At 45.3% G+C, this 13,874-nt stretch overlaps 1 protein-coding gene across 1 annotated transcript in view; it reads right to left on the reverse strand.

The window, feature by feature from the left end:
- Window positions 1–460: 460 nt before the first annotated feature.
- Window positions 461–13,874, reverse strand: part of LOC135115951 (uncharacterized) — a 61,256-nt gene continuing 47,842 nt past the window's right edge. The window contains exons 2-3 of the mRNA XM_064033097.1: window positions 9,285–9,522; window positions 461–1,099 (exon numbers count right to left, since the gene is read on the reverse strand). Coding sequence (XP_063889167.1) covers window positions 685–1,099; window positions 9,285–9,522 — 653 coding nt within the window. The 3' untranslated portion in view covers window positions 461–684. The remainder of the gene's footprint in view (window positions 1,100–9,284; window positions 9,523–13,874) is intronic.

Consider the following 13,874-nt stretch of genomic DNA (forward strand, 5'->3'; position numbering starts at 1 on the left):
TACTTCCATCCTCAAACAGCTGCTGAATGCTGAGGTTCCTGCCTGTGGACACGTAGGACTCGTTCCTGTCGCAGGGCCGCACCGTGGCGTCGTCCCGCAGGCGGCGCGCTCGATGACAAGTGCGCATCTCGGAGTCGCGGCAATGACGGGCGATGGGTGTGCCCTCCGGCCACTCCCCGTCTGCGATGGTGAGCTGCGTGGTGCACAGCTTGCCCTGCAGCTTGGCCAGCTGCGTGGTCCTGGTGTAGTACACGAAGGTGATCCACACCACCTGGCCATGCGAGCCCAGGAACTGCCACACGCAGGTGGTGTTGGGCGGCACGCTGTGGCTGGCGCCCTCCACCCAGCCGCTGCTGTTGTCGCTGCTGCGAATCACCACGCGACAGTCCTCCCCAATGGAGTCCTGCGGGATGAAGCGAGTTTCAGCCTTCAGCTCAAACCCTGCCAGGTGTGTCCACGGCATTTCGTGGTTCGGGTTGTCAAAAGGCGACGTGGTGAACTCAATGAGGACGTCTGGCCCAGAGGACACGATCTCCGGCACGATGTCGCCTCGGCAGAAGGTGACTAGCACGGGCGAGGTGGTGGAGTTGCCGTCGTACACACGCACGTAGTCCCCCACGTAGTAGCAGTCTTCGTACAGTTTGAGGTGGCGCTCGGCCGTGTCGTGTGGCTGCGCCTGACTCTTTATGTGTGCACCAGCTGGCCGTCGTCTTGGCTGAGCGCGATGATGGCTCGCTTGCCGGGCGGCGCCTTGGTCTGCTTGAGGTGGTAGTAGCACGTGGTGTTGCGTGGGTACATGCCCGGGAAGTTGGGGGACTGCACGTAGCACGGTTGCTGGTCACAGTTGGAGAAGAAAGCGTTGCACACCGTGGTCTTGTCCCGCAGGCCCAGGTACTTGGGCTCCTCCTCCATCCCGTAGCGCACCACAGCAGACCCTCGCCGCAGGAACTTGTACGACATCTTGACGTAGAAACTCGGGAAGTCGTCGAGGGCGGTGAGGTCGTCGTCTGTGGGGAGCCGCGAGATGATGACTGACACGGAGGGCGTCTCGGAGTAATACATGGGCAGCCCGAGGCCGTCCCCGCACCAGAAGCCCGGCCTGTGGAGGAGAGGGAGAGAGGCGCCTGTCACTCACCACTCCGACACAACAATTGACAGAAATGAAAACTTGGTGATATTGTTCCCACGCCCGCTCGAGTGACAGACTCGATTGGTACTACGCCCGTCGATATGAAAGCTGCACCTCACCCCGCGCCTCGTATTTCTGGCTGTAAACTGTTTTGGACCACGCGTGAAGGCCACACACGCACCGGGATACTGGTATTTGATTTCATACTTAAATGGAATTCTGGCACATGAAGGGTTACTTGTGTATTTGAAACTGAACACACGCTGTTGACATGCCATACACAGCCCGCCCAGTATATACATATCTCCACTCTCGTTTCGGCGTGTGTATTCAATTCCATTTCGTGAATTTTGTATCCCTTCTATTATCATTGCATATGAATTATACAGCGGCCTAACTCATCCTCAGGGTAACATTACTACAATCATACATCCTCTCTTATTCATACTGCACTTGTTAGGGAACGTAGCACAATGAAACACAAAGGAAGAACAAGCAGTACCCACCAGACATTCTATCTCTTACGTGATAAAAGACAAGTAAGAGTAGTAGAAATAGTCATGGGAATTGTATAAGAGCAACAGATATTTCCAAACCAGGTCATGCAGGTTGTTAAAAAAAAAAGATAACAGAATAATGACGAAAAAAAAAAAAAGGAAGAGGAAGGCGAATCACTATCACTTCACATCATCCTTCATTATTCCACGTATCGCCGCATCACCTTCCAATCAGTATCAATTCAATCATGAGGGTAACGGCGGAAACCACTAGTATAAGTATTTTTTCCCTGTAGGTCGACACGAATCTATTAAATCTCTTGGGCTAGATAGGGTCATGTTTCCAACCGTAGCCTGTCACGTCTCTTTGGTAGGCAAGCAGTAAGTCCTGGGGAAATAACTCAATTTTTTTTTTACGGGTGGTCTATCGGTTGTTTAATTTATTTATTTTTTTGTCTTTTTATTTATGGGAGAGAGGGAGGGAGGGGGGAGGGGAGGGAGGAGAGGGGGGTGAAGCTTTATTCAGTATCGTGTCATCTTGGTGGTCTTGAAAATTCTGTGTTTGTGTTTGTGTGTTGTGTGTGTGTGTGTGTGTGTGTGTGTGTGTGTGTGTGTGTGTGTGTGTAGTGGGGGGGATATAAAAGACCCACCATCTGGTATTTATTCCCACAATATTTTCTCTAATCCTCGACCAACCACCATCGGCAGAGATAAATGGAAATAAAATGCACGTGTTTTAGGCTTTACGAACGCGGAACGGACGAAGCTTCCGCCACTAAAGGTAATAGAACTGCACACAGGAACGGTAGTTAGACTAGGGGTGGTGGTGGTGGTGGTGGCGGTGGCGGTGGTGGTGGTGGTGGTGGTGGTGGTGATGGTGGTGGTTATTATTGTAGCATAATTAATATTTGTTATGTTTGCAGGAGGTGATGACTGATAATGATGGTGCTTGTTATTTGAAGGTGATGGAAGGACGTGATGAGAGAGAGAGAGAGAGAGAGAGAGAGAGAGAGAGAGAGAGAGAGAGAGAGAGAGAGAGAGAGAGAAGGAGCAAAAACTTGATAAGAGAAGGAAATTGGAAGAAATCGAGCCACGAAAGAAGCCAGGAAGGAAGGAGATAAAAGGGGAGAGAGAGAGAGAGAGAGAGAGAGAGAGAGAGAGAGAGAGAGAGAGAGAGAGAGAGAGAGAGAGAGCTGTACACAAGCCCCAAACATACACATACACACACACACACACACACACACACACACACACACACACACACACACACACACACACACACACACACACACACCAATAACACCTAAATCAATGCTCTTTTCCGCCCATTACACCAATAGATCCCTCTCTGTCCCCTATTACCCTCCCAACTCAAACCCCTTACCCCTTCCCTCCACCTATTCCCTCCCAAACACACATATACACTTCCCTGTCCTCTACAGCTTCACCTTCCCTCTCCCCCCTCAAACACAGGCACGGAATATTCATGGGAGATACAACTTTGAACACCACAAGTCCTTCTCCATCCCTTGCGTTCTCTTCCTCCCTAAATGCTCCCACCTTCTCTCCCAGCTGTCCTTCCTTCCCTCCTTCTCTCTTATCCTTCTTCTATTCTTGCCTCCTTCTCCTTCTCTCCTGCTCCTACATGCTCCTCCTTCTGTTCTTGAAGTTTATGAGTTCCCCCTTTCTCTCATTTCCTCTTTTTCTCTCTTCTTTCTCTCATCCTTCTCTCTGTTTTCATGTTATTTACTCCTAGGAACAGGATGACTGAAAAAGATTTTGTCCTTCCTGTGCCTTCCTTCTCGTTGTCATTGTAGTTTTTCTCGTCGTCTTCGTCCTCCTCCTCCTGTTGTTGTTGTTGTTGTTGTTGTTGTTGTTGTTGTTGTTGTTGTTGTTTGTTGGGTTTTGTGTTTGTTAATGTTTTATAATAATGTTTGATAATGTTCTGTCATGTGTTGTTGTTGTTGTTGTGTGTTATTGTTGTTGTTGTTGTTGTTGTTGTTGTTGTTATTGTTGTTGTTGTTGCTGTGTGTTTGTTTGCATGTCACGTGTACCGCTAAAACGACAGGAATGGCAAATGTGATGACAGTAATAATAATAATAGTAATAATAATAATAATAATAATAATAATAATAATAATAATAATAATAATGACAATAACAACAACAACAACAATAACAACAAGAGCAACAGTAACATCAACAACAGCAACAAAGCAAACACAACAGTGATAAGAATAATAATGATATTTGCAGCAGTAACAACAACAACAACAACAACAACAACAACAACAACAACGACAACAACAACAAGAGCAGTGCTAATAATGATACAGAATTAGTATGTATTATTAGCCAACCCTAAAACACAACGTAATTATCCGGCATTCATATTCATTTCAATATAATTATACGCAGTTTGTTCACTCAGTTTAGCAAAAATCTGAGTTAATTGCCCGTCACCTTGGTCACCGCCACCACCATAGAGAGAGAGAGAGAGAGAGAGAGAGAGAGAGAGAGAGAGAGAGAGAGAGAGAGAGAGAGAGAGAGAGAGAGAGAGAGAGAGGCCTTAGGTAGTGAAAATCAGCAAAAGTTATATAGATTAATTTTTCCAAGGTTGCTATCATAAATTCTCTCTCTCTCTCTCTCTCTCTCTCTCTCTCTCTCTCTCTCTCTCTCTCTCTCTCTCTCTCTCTCTCTCTCTCTCTGGCTCTCAAAATGTGCATTTCTTCTCGTTGCCAGCTGTCAGTCTTGCATTGTGAGAAACTAGACAAGATGAAGTGATTGTGTCGAGACAAAATGAAGCAGAAAATATTGCCATCTTCATTCTATTTCAGTTCATTTTCATTATATACTCTTCTCTTGCTTTCCATCCGCCTCCCACTTTTCCTTATTTCATTCGTTACCGTCATCACACGAAGCAGTAAATTAGGTTACGTTATATTTGGCCTGTGCTTGAAAGGATGAAAAATTGTTTTAAAGAAAGTGAAAAGAGTAAAAAGGAACAGTGTCTCATTCAGATACAGAAAACAGCTACAAAAGAGTATTTATTATAATTCTGGTTAATCTGCATTGGGTCATGGAAGGGTGAAAAATTGTTTTAAAGAAAGTGAAAAGAGTAAAAAGGAACAGTGTCTCATTCAGATACAGAAAACAGCTACAAAAGAGTATTTATTATAATTCTGGTTAATCTGCATTGGGTCATGGATTTCTGTGGTAATTAAATCAATGATATCCCTTTAATGAATTTGTTTCGTAATTTATATACTAGTCATTCATTTATTATTTATTAAAGCATCTCGGTAAAACTAATCTCATGCTTTATTTTTTTTCATCAGTTTTGTTGTTCTTAGCCAGAGTTCCTCGTACACAGACTAAATAATTAAATAAATAGCTGATTAAATAAATAATAATCTGTATAATATTAAGGTGATAAATCATCAACTTATAAAAAAACAGAATCAGTAACTAAGCTGGCAGAATGACAAAGGATTCATCTGTACAAACTGTGTTCATTCGCCTTTGCCCGACTCTGTACGTCTTCACTATTCTTTTATTTCACTCGTATTGTTCCTCGCTCCGTTCTGTATTCGCCTTAGTTGCTGGTCAAGCTCCGTCGTGGGTGGCAGGCATTCATTGGTCTGCCTCTGACTTTCTCTAATATACTTACAGTAATAAGATTGTTTTTATTTGGTCACCGGAAAACAAGTGGTGACAGCGGTAGGATATGTCTCAGTTCTTTAATTGGTGGCAGTGGTAGGATAGATCTCAGTTTTTCTTTCTTCTCTTACATTTAATTATTCTTTTACGTAAAACTGACCCAGACAAGTTCTTTGTACATCTTCTTTTATCCGGTGTCCGTTTTTGTTATGTATATCTATATTTGTTTCTGTCCTGCCAATTACTTATTTTATACTCAATAATCTGACATTCCTACCTTGACCCAGCCAAGTTCTTTGTGTGTTATCTTCTTTGTCCAAGTTTCAGTTTCTATTACGTGTATTTATGTTTACCATAAAAAAGAAAAATTTTCAACTCATACTTTACTGAGCCCAGGTATTTCTTTCCTTCCCAGAATCCTCTTCATCTTCGTCCTCCTCCTCCTTCTCCTCGTCTTGGTCTTGACATTCTTCCTACGCACAGCCTGATTACGTCTCGCTCAGAAAAAGAAATCTCAGTGCCATTCATCGACTTGCATCTTGAAAAAAAAAAAGTTACACGAGACGCGGAATAAAAAGATGTACTCACTTGACATCAGCGTGGGTCTAATGGCATTGTGAGTCATTTGTACCAAGAGAGAGAGAGAGAGAGAGAGAGAGAGAGAGAGAGAGAGAGAGAGAGAGAGAGAGAGAGAGAGAGAGAGAGAGAGAGAGAGGTACAACTATTACTACTACCACTACCACTACCACTACAACTACTACTACTACTACTACTACTACTACTACTACTACTACTACTACTACTACTACTACTACTACTACTACTACTATACTGTCACCACTGTTATTAGTTCGCGAGCTCTTCTGTTTGTGTGTGTGTGTGTGTGTGTGTGTGTGTGTGTGTGTGTGTGTGTGTGTGTGTGTGTGTGTGTGTTTAATCAGAGTGTATGAGAGCGGCGTGGGAACCGGTGTTAACAACCTGCAGGTGTGTGTTTGCCGTGAAGGAGATAGTTGTCGGTAATTTCCGCGGCTGTTAGTTGTGGCCGGGAGATAGCGTGGTTGGGTGGAAACCATTAACAAACACCACCACCACCACCACCACCACCACTAACTCCTCGACAGGGTTTGTTTAGCCGTTTCATGCACCTCTGATGGCCACACAACTCTCCCGCGAGGCTCCGTATTGCAGGCAAGTGGTCATGGCTTCACCCTTGTACGTCTTGTTCAGTAATATCAGTAAGGAATGAGGCCGATTCCACGTGCGGTATGGACCTATTGTGTGTGTGTATGTGTGTGTGTGTGTGTGTGCCAAGAGTCTATACCTTTATCTATATTTCAGGAACTGTCTGCGTGTGTGTGTGTGTGTGTGTGTGGGTGTGTGTGTGTGGGTGTGTGTTGATTAATCTTGCCTTGTGAAGATTAAATTACTTCAAAGATCTGAGGCAGGGAGAAGAGGAAGGCGAAGCGAGGGAAGCGAAGTAGGCAAGGAAAGACAAGGCAAGGCAAGGCAAGGCAAGGCAAGGCAGGGCAAGGCAAGGCGAGACACACAGAACCACCAGAGTGCATGCAGGGCCAAAATTATCACCCCACAGCCCTCCAGTGAGTTGTTAAGTGTGTTTAGTCAGATTAGATCAACTTGGCAGGCGGCGGAAAGTTAGCACGATTCACAGGTTCTGGCTTGTCAGGGGGAGAGCTGAGGGGCTGCATCTCACCGCCCGCACGCACGCCAGCTGAGGGAGGAATTCATGCCCTTCAGTCCGCTCCTGTTCTTGTTTATGTGCTGCTAAAGACCAGGGCAAGTAAACCGCTGAGGACCTTCTTGCTGAGTTATAGGTTTAGTTTTGATGCAGTACTTGTAGTTTTCTCTTTTTTTTTTCTCTCTCTCTCTCTCTCTCTGTCTCCATGTTTCTTCTCAGCGTTACTAGCCACCACCAAAAACCAGGGGAGTAAATCACTGGGAGCCTTCAGAGTCGAGGGATGTTTAAGATGCAACATGTGTTCGTCTTTCTCTCTCCCTGTGTCTCTCTTCACGTTTTCAGACACACCTGAGATACAATAGTGATTACTCCAACACATAAGTCATTTTCTCTCTCCCTAAGTCTCTCTTCTTTTCTCAACGTTACAAGCCACACCTGGGATACAACAGTGAGGTGTGACAATGCAGCAGCAGGCAAGGGGCGAGCCAGCCATGAATTATTACCCCAATATAGAGCATCCGACGACTTTTCCGAATTTCATTAAACTTTATTCGCTTTATCTTGTGTCGCGTGACGTTTAGTGCCCCAGGTGTTCTCAGATGCGACGGTTCTTTTGCCCTTTGTCAATACATCACGTGACTTGGCGATCAGGGAGGCTGTCGGGAAAGAGAACTTGCTCGATGCCTTCCTGGACTGACTTACGATCTTTTACTTTCACTTATAGACTCTTGGATTGGTTTGCTTTCGTTCTGTAGGGACTGGTACCTTCAGCTGACCTTTTTCCCTTCATTTTGTTGCCTTTTCTTAGTGTCCCTTTTATAAAAACTCCTATATTCAGACATCATTTCCTCCTGTGCCATCTTATACGCTTATTTTGTCTGTCAGGGATGCATCCTTACCTCTTGTACAGTCTTTCATTTCCTTAGTGCATCAGGGAGGAACGTCTTTCTGATCATCTCTTACAGTTCCTTTGTCAGAGAGATGCTTACCTTATCCACCTTGTCCTTCACCTCATCCACCCTCCTGTACACTTAGTTGTCTGTCAGGGATACATCTTTACCTCCTACACACTCTTTCATTCCTTCAGTGTGTTAGGGAGAGATGCATACCTTCTTACGATCTTTTACATTCCCTTAGTCTCAGCGAGGGACACACACACCCACGCCTGTACGCCCTCGCTGCCAGCCAAAGCAAAGCGTGCATTAGGATATCATCTCTGTGCAAGACATTACTCGGCTTTTGTAATTATCAACTAGTGTAACTCATCTCACCGCCCCTTCCAGCATCTTTAAGACGCTCTCTCTCTCTCTCTCTCTCTCTCTCTCTCTCTCTCTCTCTCTCTCTCTCTCTCTCTCTCTCTCTCTCTCTCTCTCTCTCTCTCTCTCTCTCTCTCTCTCTCTCTCTCACGAATGATAATTACTCATATCTCTCTCCCCTCCTGCTTCTCTCCTCTTTCCACGTCTATCTGTCTTCCTCCTCCTCCTCCTCCTCCTCCTCCTCCTCCTCCTCCTCCTATTCCTCCTCCCACATCCGTCCTCGCCCAGGCAGTAATATCTTCAGGGCCAGTCTTCAGGGGCGCTTCATTTGCACAACATTAGCGGAGCATAGCACTGTGCGGCTCAAGACTTAACTTTCTCAGCCTTTCAACGTCCTGACTTATTCCCAGCGCTCGCATAAATATGTAAAGAAAGGTTCTGTTGTATTGAAAGAAGGTAGGAAGAGAGAGAGAGAGAGAGAGAGAGAGAGAGAGAGAGAGAGAGAGAGAGAGAGAGAGAGAGAGAGAGAGAGAGAGAGAGCAACATAAATTAACAAAAAAACACAAACAACAAAACCAGTTGACAGCGTAATATTCATGTGTTATTTCCTCAAATCTCCAGCAACAATAAGACTGGAAATTCCTAGAAGCGCTGCTGTGAACATTAAGTCGTGACGTCAATCGCTGCAACACGCAAGGTCACACTTAAGGCCAGTCAGGGGGGAAAAAAAAGTTGAAATTAATGATGTAATAATGCGGGGATGTGTGGAGCGAAACTTGTTCTAGTTTTAGACACGTTAACTACAAGATTGATGGCGGGGAACGTGAACACACACACACACACACACACACGTTTGTTACTCTACACACAAGCACTGTTATTTTACATGTAGTTGCACTGATTCTTGTCTTCTATAAGTGTACCTATCTGTAGATGCGCTGGTTCTTGTGTTCTATTATTGTACCTGGTTCGTATGTTCTATTAGTTTACCTGTAGATGCTCTGGTTCTTAATTTGCTGCTCTACACCCAAGACCCACAAGTTTACCTGTAGATGCGCTGGTTCTCTATGATCTGCATGTGGCCGTGCGGGCAGCCCTGGTCAGTGTGAGAGTTGAGTTTCCCGAGCGTGAACTTGTGGAAGGCGAGCTGGATGAGGTCTCCGTGCGGGCCACCGGCAGCCACCAGCGTCAGGTTGCACACCGGCGCTCGCTTGGTCTGCAGCGGCCACAGCACCTGCAGCTCGTACGTCTTGCCCACTGTGCCATAGTACAGGCGGTTGCACTCTGAGGGAGGAGAAGACGTGACTGTAATGCTTTGTGATGGAGGTGTCGTGTCATCTTGTGATCGTTTTTTCTTTTATGCAATAGGTGTGCTGGGCAAAAGCAACACTTATACCCTTGCTGTTGAGTAAACATGATAGGTGGTAATGATATTCTTGATAACATTGGAAAATTTGATGTAATTAAAAATTGAACTATACGCTTTGCTGAATATCAGACACCTTGTCCTGGGAAGATAACCTTTAAAATTTGATAACTCACCCAAGGCTACTGTATTAAGCTGGAAAGAAGCTGTGGCAAACAAAGGATTAACTCTTTCTTTCTTTTTTTTTCTTTCTTTCTTTCTTTCTTTTTTATGTAGGAGGGACACTGGCCAAGGGCAACAAAAAATCCAACTAAAAAAAAAAAAAAACCCACTGAGATGCCAGTCCCAGAAAAGGTCCATAGCTGTAGTAAAAAAATTGAAGGATATTCCTTAAATTTTTATTCAGTTAACCCCTTCACTGCGTTCCACAATAATTCACAGCACAAGAATCACGCTGCAAAATCTTTACAAACACCTCCAAGAAGGGAAGAGGATTTAAGGAACATGTAAATGTTCTCTTATGTTTTTATAGAGAATAAAACAGGTGATAGTCTGTAGAGGTGTGGTGTATTTGCTGCATGTCTTTCGCCCAGCTAGTGAAAGGTGGTTGCATTCTTGTCAACAGAAGTTATTGGCTGTAAGGGAAGTCAGCATCTCGTTTTTGTTAAGGGGAGACAGGTTAATTCAGAGAGAGAGAGAGAGAGAGAGAGAGAGAGAGAGAGAGAGAGAGAGAGAGAGAGAGAGAGAGTAGCCAAAGAAAAAGAACAAGGGGGGGTACAAGGCCACTTTGACATGTGCAGGAGTTCTATTATATTTGTGGAGACGACTTCCCTCACCCGACCTGTTGACCAAGCAAACAGGCGGCGGGTGCTGGGAGTACTGGGAGGAATGGAGGGTGTACTGGGAGGAGTGGTGGGCGTGCCGGACAAGAGCATCGGGAGGGAGGTTCGGATTTAATCATGAGATAGAGGAGCCACGGACGAGCTTCTCCTTTATTTACTGCATACGGCGCCCCTCTCAGGTCCGCGGAAGGAGGGTGGATATTGAAAGGGCGTAGGGTGGCCCCGAGGCAGCCGCTGCTCGCTGGGGTGTGGGAGGCCTGCAGGCGAGGGAAGAGAGGGAAGGGAGCGTGGAGGGAAGAGAGTGTAGTGTAGTAGGGGTCTTCTCTATATACTCAATAGATATAGACTTGGTTGATTTTACTTAATTCATGTTTTTCGGTGTTTTCTTTGGTATAAATGCGTACTTGAGTTAATATTGTTTCCTTTTATATTGTATTTAAACACAAGGTTGCAATGCGAAGGAACAGGAAACGTAAGATGCAATATTAGAAGGCTGTATACAAACTTCCTCTTTCCCAGTGGTTCCTTTTGTTTAAATGTCTACTGTTTATAAGTCACGAAGGAACTTTACTTATTATTCCGCGTATCAGTATTTTTATAAGGACGTTTTTTGCTGTATTGTACCACTCAACATCTCGTCAACTTTCCCCGTGTTCTGAGTAGCCGAGACCGAGGAGAGAGGGAGAGGGTAATGCAGGTGGGTAAGTACAAGCCAGGTAGGAACAAGACACGTGAGTAGCCACACTTCAGGCACTCAGGACACACGCGTCTCTCATCCGGACGGTAGCATTAATTCCGTGATGAGCAAGCCCCCCGTCCCCCGCCCGGCCCTGGTGCTCGCGGCTGGCTGTGCTCTAATCTGAGGATCCGCGGGTAGGATTAGTTGAGTCTTAAAATACGACGACTGGGAGCCTTCTTGGGATGATGAGTAGCGGAGGAGGAGGACCAGGCGATGAAATAGAGTGTTTACAGGGAGAGAAGCGGACCTTGAAACACTTCTCCCTCGCTTCCTGGACTCGCAGTAGTATGAATATTGGCGATAGGTGATCCAGGGCTAGGGTGAAGTGAAGTTAGAGATTGGATAGTGTCAGGCGAAGATAGGTAAGATCGTAGGTGAGAATAATTAAGAACACAGGTAAGGGAAGGTTAGGACAAGGTAATGTATTCAGAAATCTTGACGACAGGTGATCTAAGGCTGGGGTGAAGGGAAGACAGGTGAGACTGGACCGCGGCACGTTGAGATTACTAAGATTACTAAGGTAACAGAAGGTTAGCACGTAGGATAAAGGAATACAGATTGAAGTTATCAGGCATAATTAGACATTCTGGTGTGAGGTTGAGTACTATCAGGAGAGAATAGGACAAAAGACGAAGACAAACGATAAAAGAAGTAGAGTTTAGAGTTTATAGACAATAAGAACAACAGGTAATAGAAACGCAAATAGGAGAAACAACAATAACGAAAATAAACACAAAAAAAAACAAGAGAGACGATAATAAACTCAGAAAATACTAGACACAATAATGTAGCCAGTATGAACCAAGGTAGGGTGACACATTAGGAAGTCCACGTGGTTAGGATGACACGAGGTGATGCAAGGGTGAGGACTCCGAGCTGATGGCGCACTGGTGGCCTCTTTAGTGCCCTTAATGCTTGCAGGGTGAGCAGGGTGAGTAGCGGGCGACCCTTTACGTTACTCCCTTTACGGGCCCTTTGGTGCGGCGTGATGGTGTTGCCTATAATGAAGAGAGAGAGAGAGAGAGAGAGAGAGAGAGAGAGAGAGAGAGAGAGAGAGAGAGAGAGAGAGAGAGAGAGAGAGAGAGAGAGAGAGAGAGAGAGAGAGAGAGAGAGAAAGTAGTAGTAGTAGAAGTAGTAGTAGTAGTAAGGAAACGCATCTATTTCCTTCCCTTTCCCTATAAGTAAAATATAAAGGAGAGAGAGAGAGAGAGAGAGAGAGAGAGAGAGAGAGAGAGAGAGAGAGAGAGAGAGAGAGAGAGAGAGAGAGAGAGAGAGAGAGAGAGAGAATGAGTGTGGGAGCCAAACACATGAAAAGATCAACTGATGGCGAAGAATTCCCTTTAGACTCCCCTCCCTCGTCCCCTGCGATAGGATTCTAACTCCCAGCAGTCGGGGTGAGGCGTATGCTGCTGCAGGGAGGGAGGGGGAGAGAGACAGGGAGAGAGAGAGATGACCCTGAACGAAGCGAGCTGTGAGGGGAAGATTAGAGCAGTCCACCCACATCTGTCTTTTTCTTAGGGTGTCTTTGAAAAGCAGAGGTGTCGATGGCCAACACGTCCTCTAGTGAATAGCAGAGCGGGTTACGATCACTCTCCCGTCAGCTTTATCGTTATCTCCGCCAGTTACAGAGGATTTTGTACGTGATGCATCGACAGATTACTTCGGGAAGGGCTTATCTGTAGATTTGACGCAGTTTCCCCCATCACCGCGGGAATGAATGACACGTTTTCTATCAGATGTGCCGGAACGTTGTCGTCTCGATTTACGGTTGTTTAAGATAAGTGGTGTCAGATAATGCAAGATGTTTTAGACAGAATTACAGGATCGTATCTTGAATAGCACGTTTCCTTCGAGACTCACCAAGAACACTCGCGTCTCGGTGTACGGTTGTCTGAGGTAGTGGTGCCAGACACTGCAAATGTTTAAGACAGCATATCAGTAACTGGGTATTGAGAGACTTTGATAAGGACTATTTTCAAAGGCCATGTAAAGGTGATTAGTTGAGTTTCATACGCGTTTTTTTTTTTTCTCTTTTTTTTTTTCCTGTAGTGACTTTATGAGCACTGGCCTTTGTTACATTACTGCTTCGTGCAACTGTGCGTGAATATGAGACACTTCAGGTTGACAGACACGTATTCCTATCCAAACAACGCCGAAAACAGACGAACACTCAGACGGACTTCCTTCTAAACAGCACATAGGCAGACAAGATTCCCTCCTCTTTCACACACCTATAAATAAAGGTGACACGCATTACAGACGACCTATTTAATCTTGTTTAATCAAAGCAGTTCCAAGGCCGAAGTGGCGAGGAGGAAGCAGTGTCTCTTAGGTACAAATGGAGGGTAATTTGCGAGCTAAGGTACCGGCAGACCTGGAAGAAATGAGCCACTCCCCTCGCCCTCTTGTTGCTTATTTATGAGGAAGAAATACAAAGTAACTGCTTGAGAAATGATGGTGAATACTAATGGGCTGGAAAGTATAGGAAATAAAAGGAGAAACGTTTAGTGTAATGAGGTTGTGTTTGTATGTGTGTGTGTCTGTGTGTGTGTGTGTGTGTGTGTGTGTGTTTGGTCAGCACTAGAGGGCCTGCAGTGGATGGGCTTGGCAGTCAAACAATCGTGTAGACTCATAAGTATCTATCAATATTTCCCAGGCCAGGCAAACACGAGTCATCAAGTGCAGAACT

The sequence above is a fragment of the Scylla paramamosain genome, chromosome 30, assembly GCF_035594125.1.
Source record: "Scylla paramamosain isolate STU-SP2022 chromosome 30, ASM3559412v1, whole genome shotgun sequence".
NCBI classification, from domain to species: domain Eukaryota; kingdom Metazoa; phylum Arthropoda; class Malacostraca; order Decapoda; family Portunidae; genus Scylla; species Scylla paramamosain.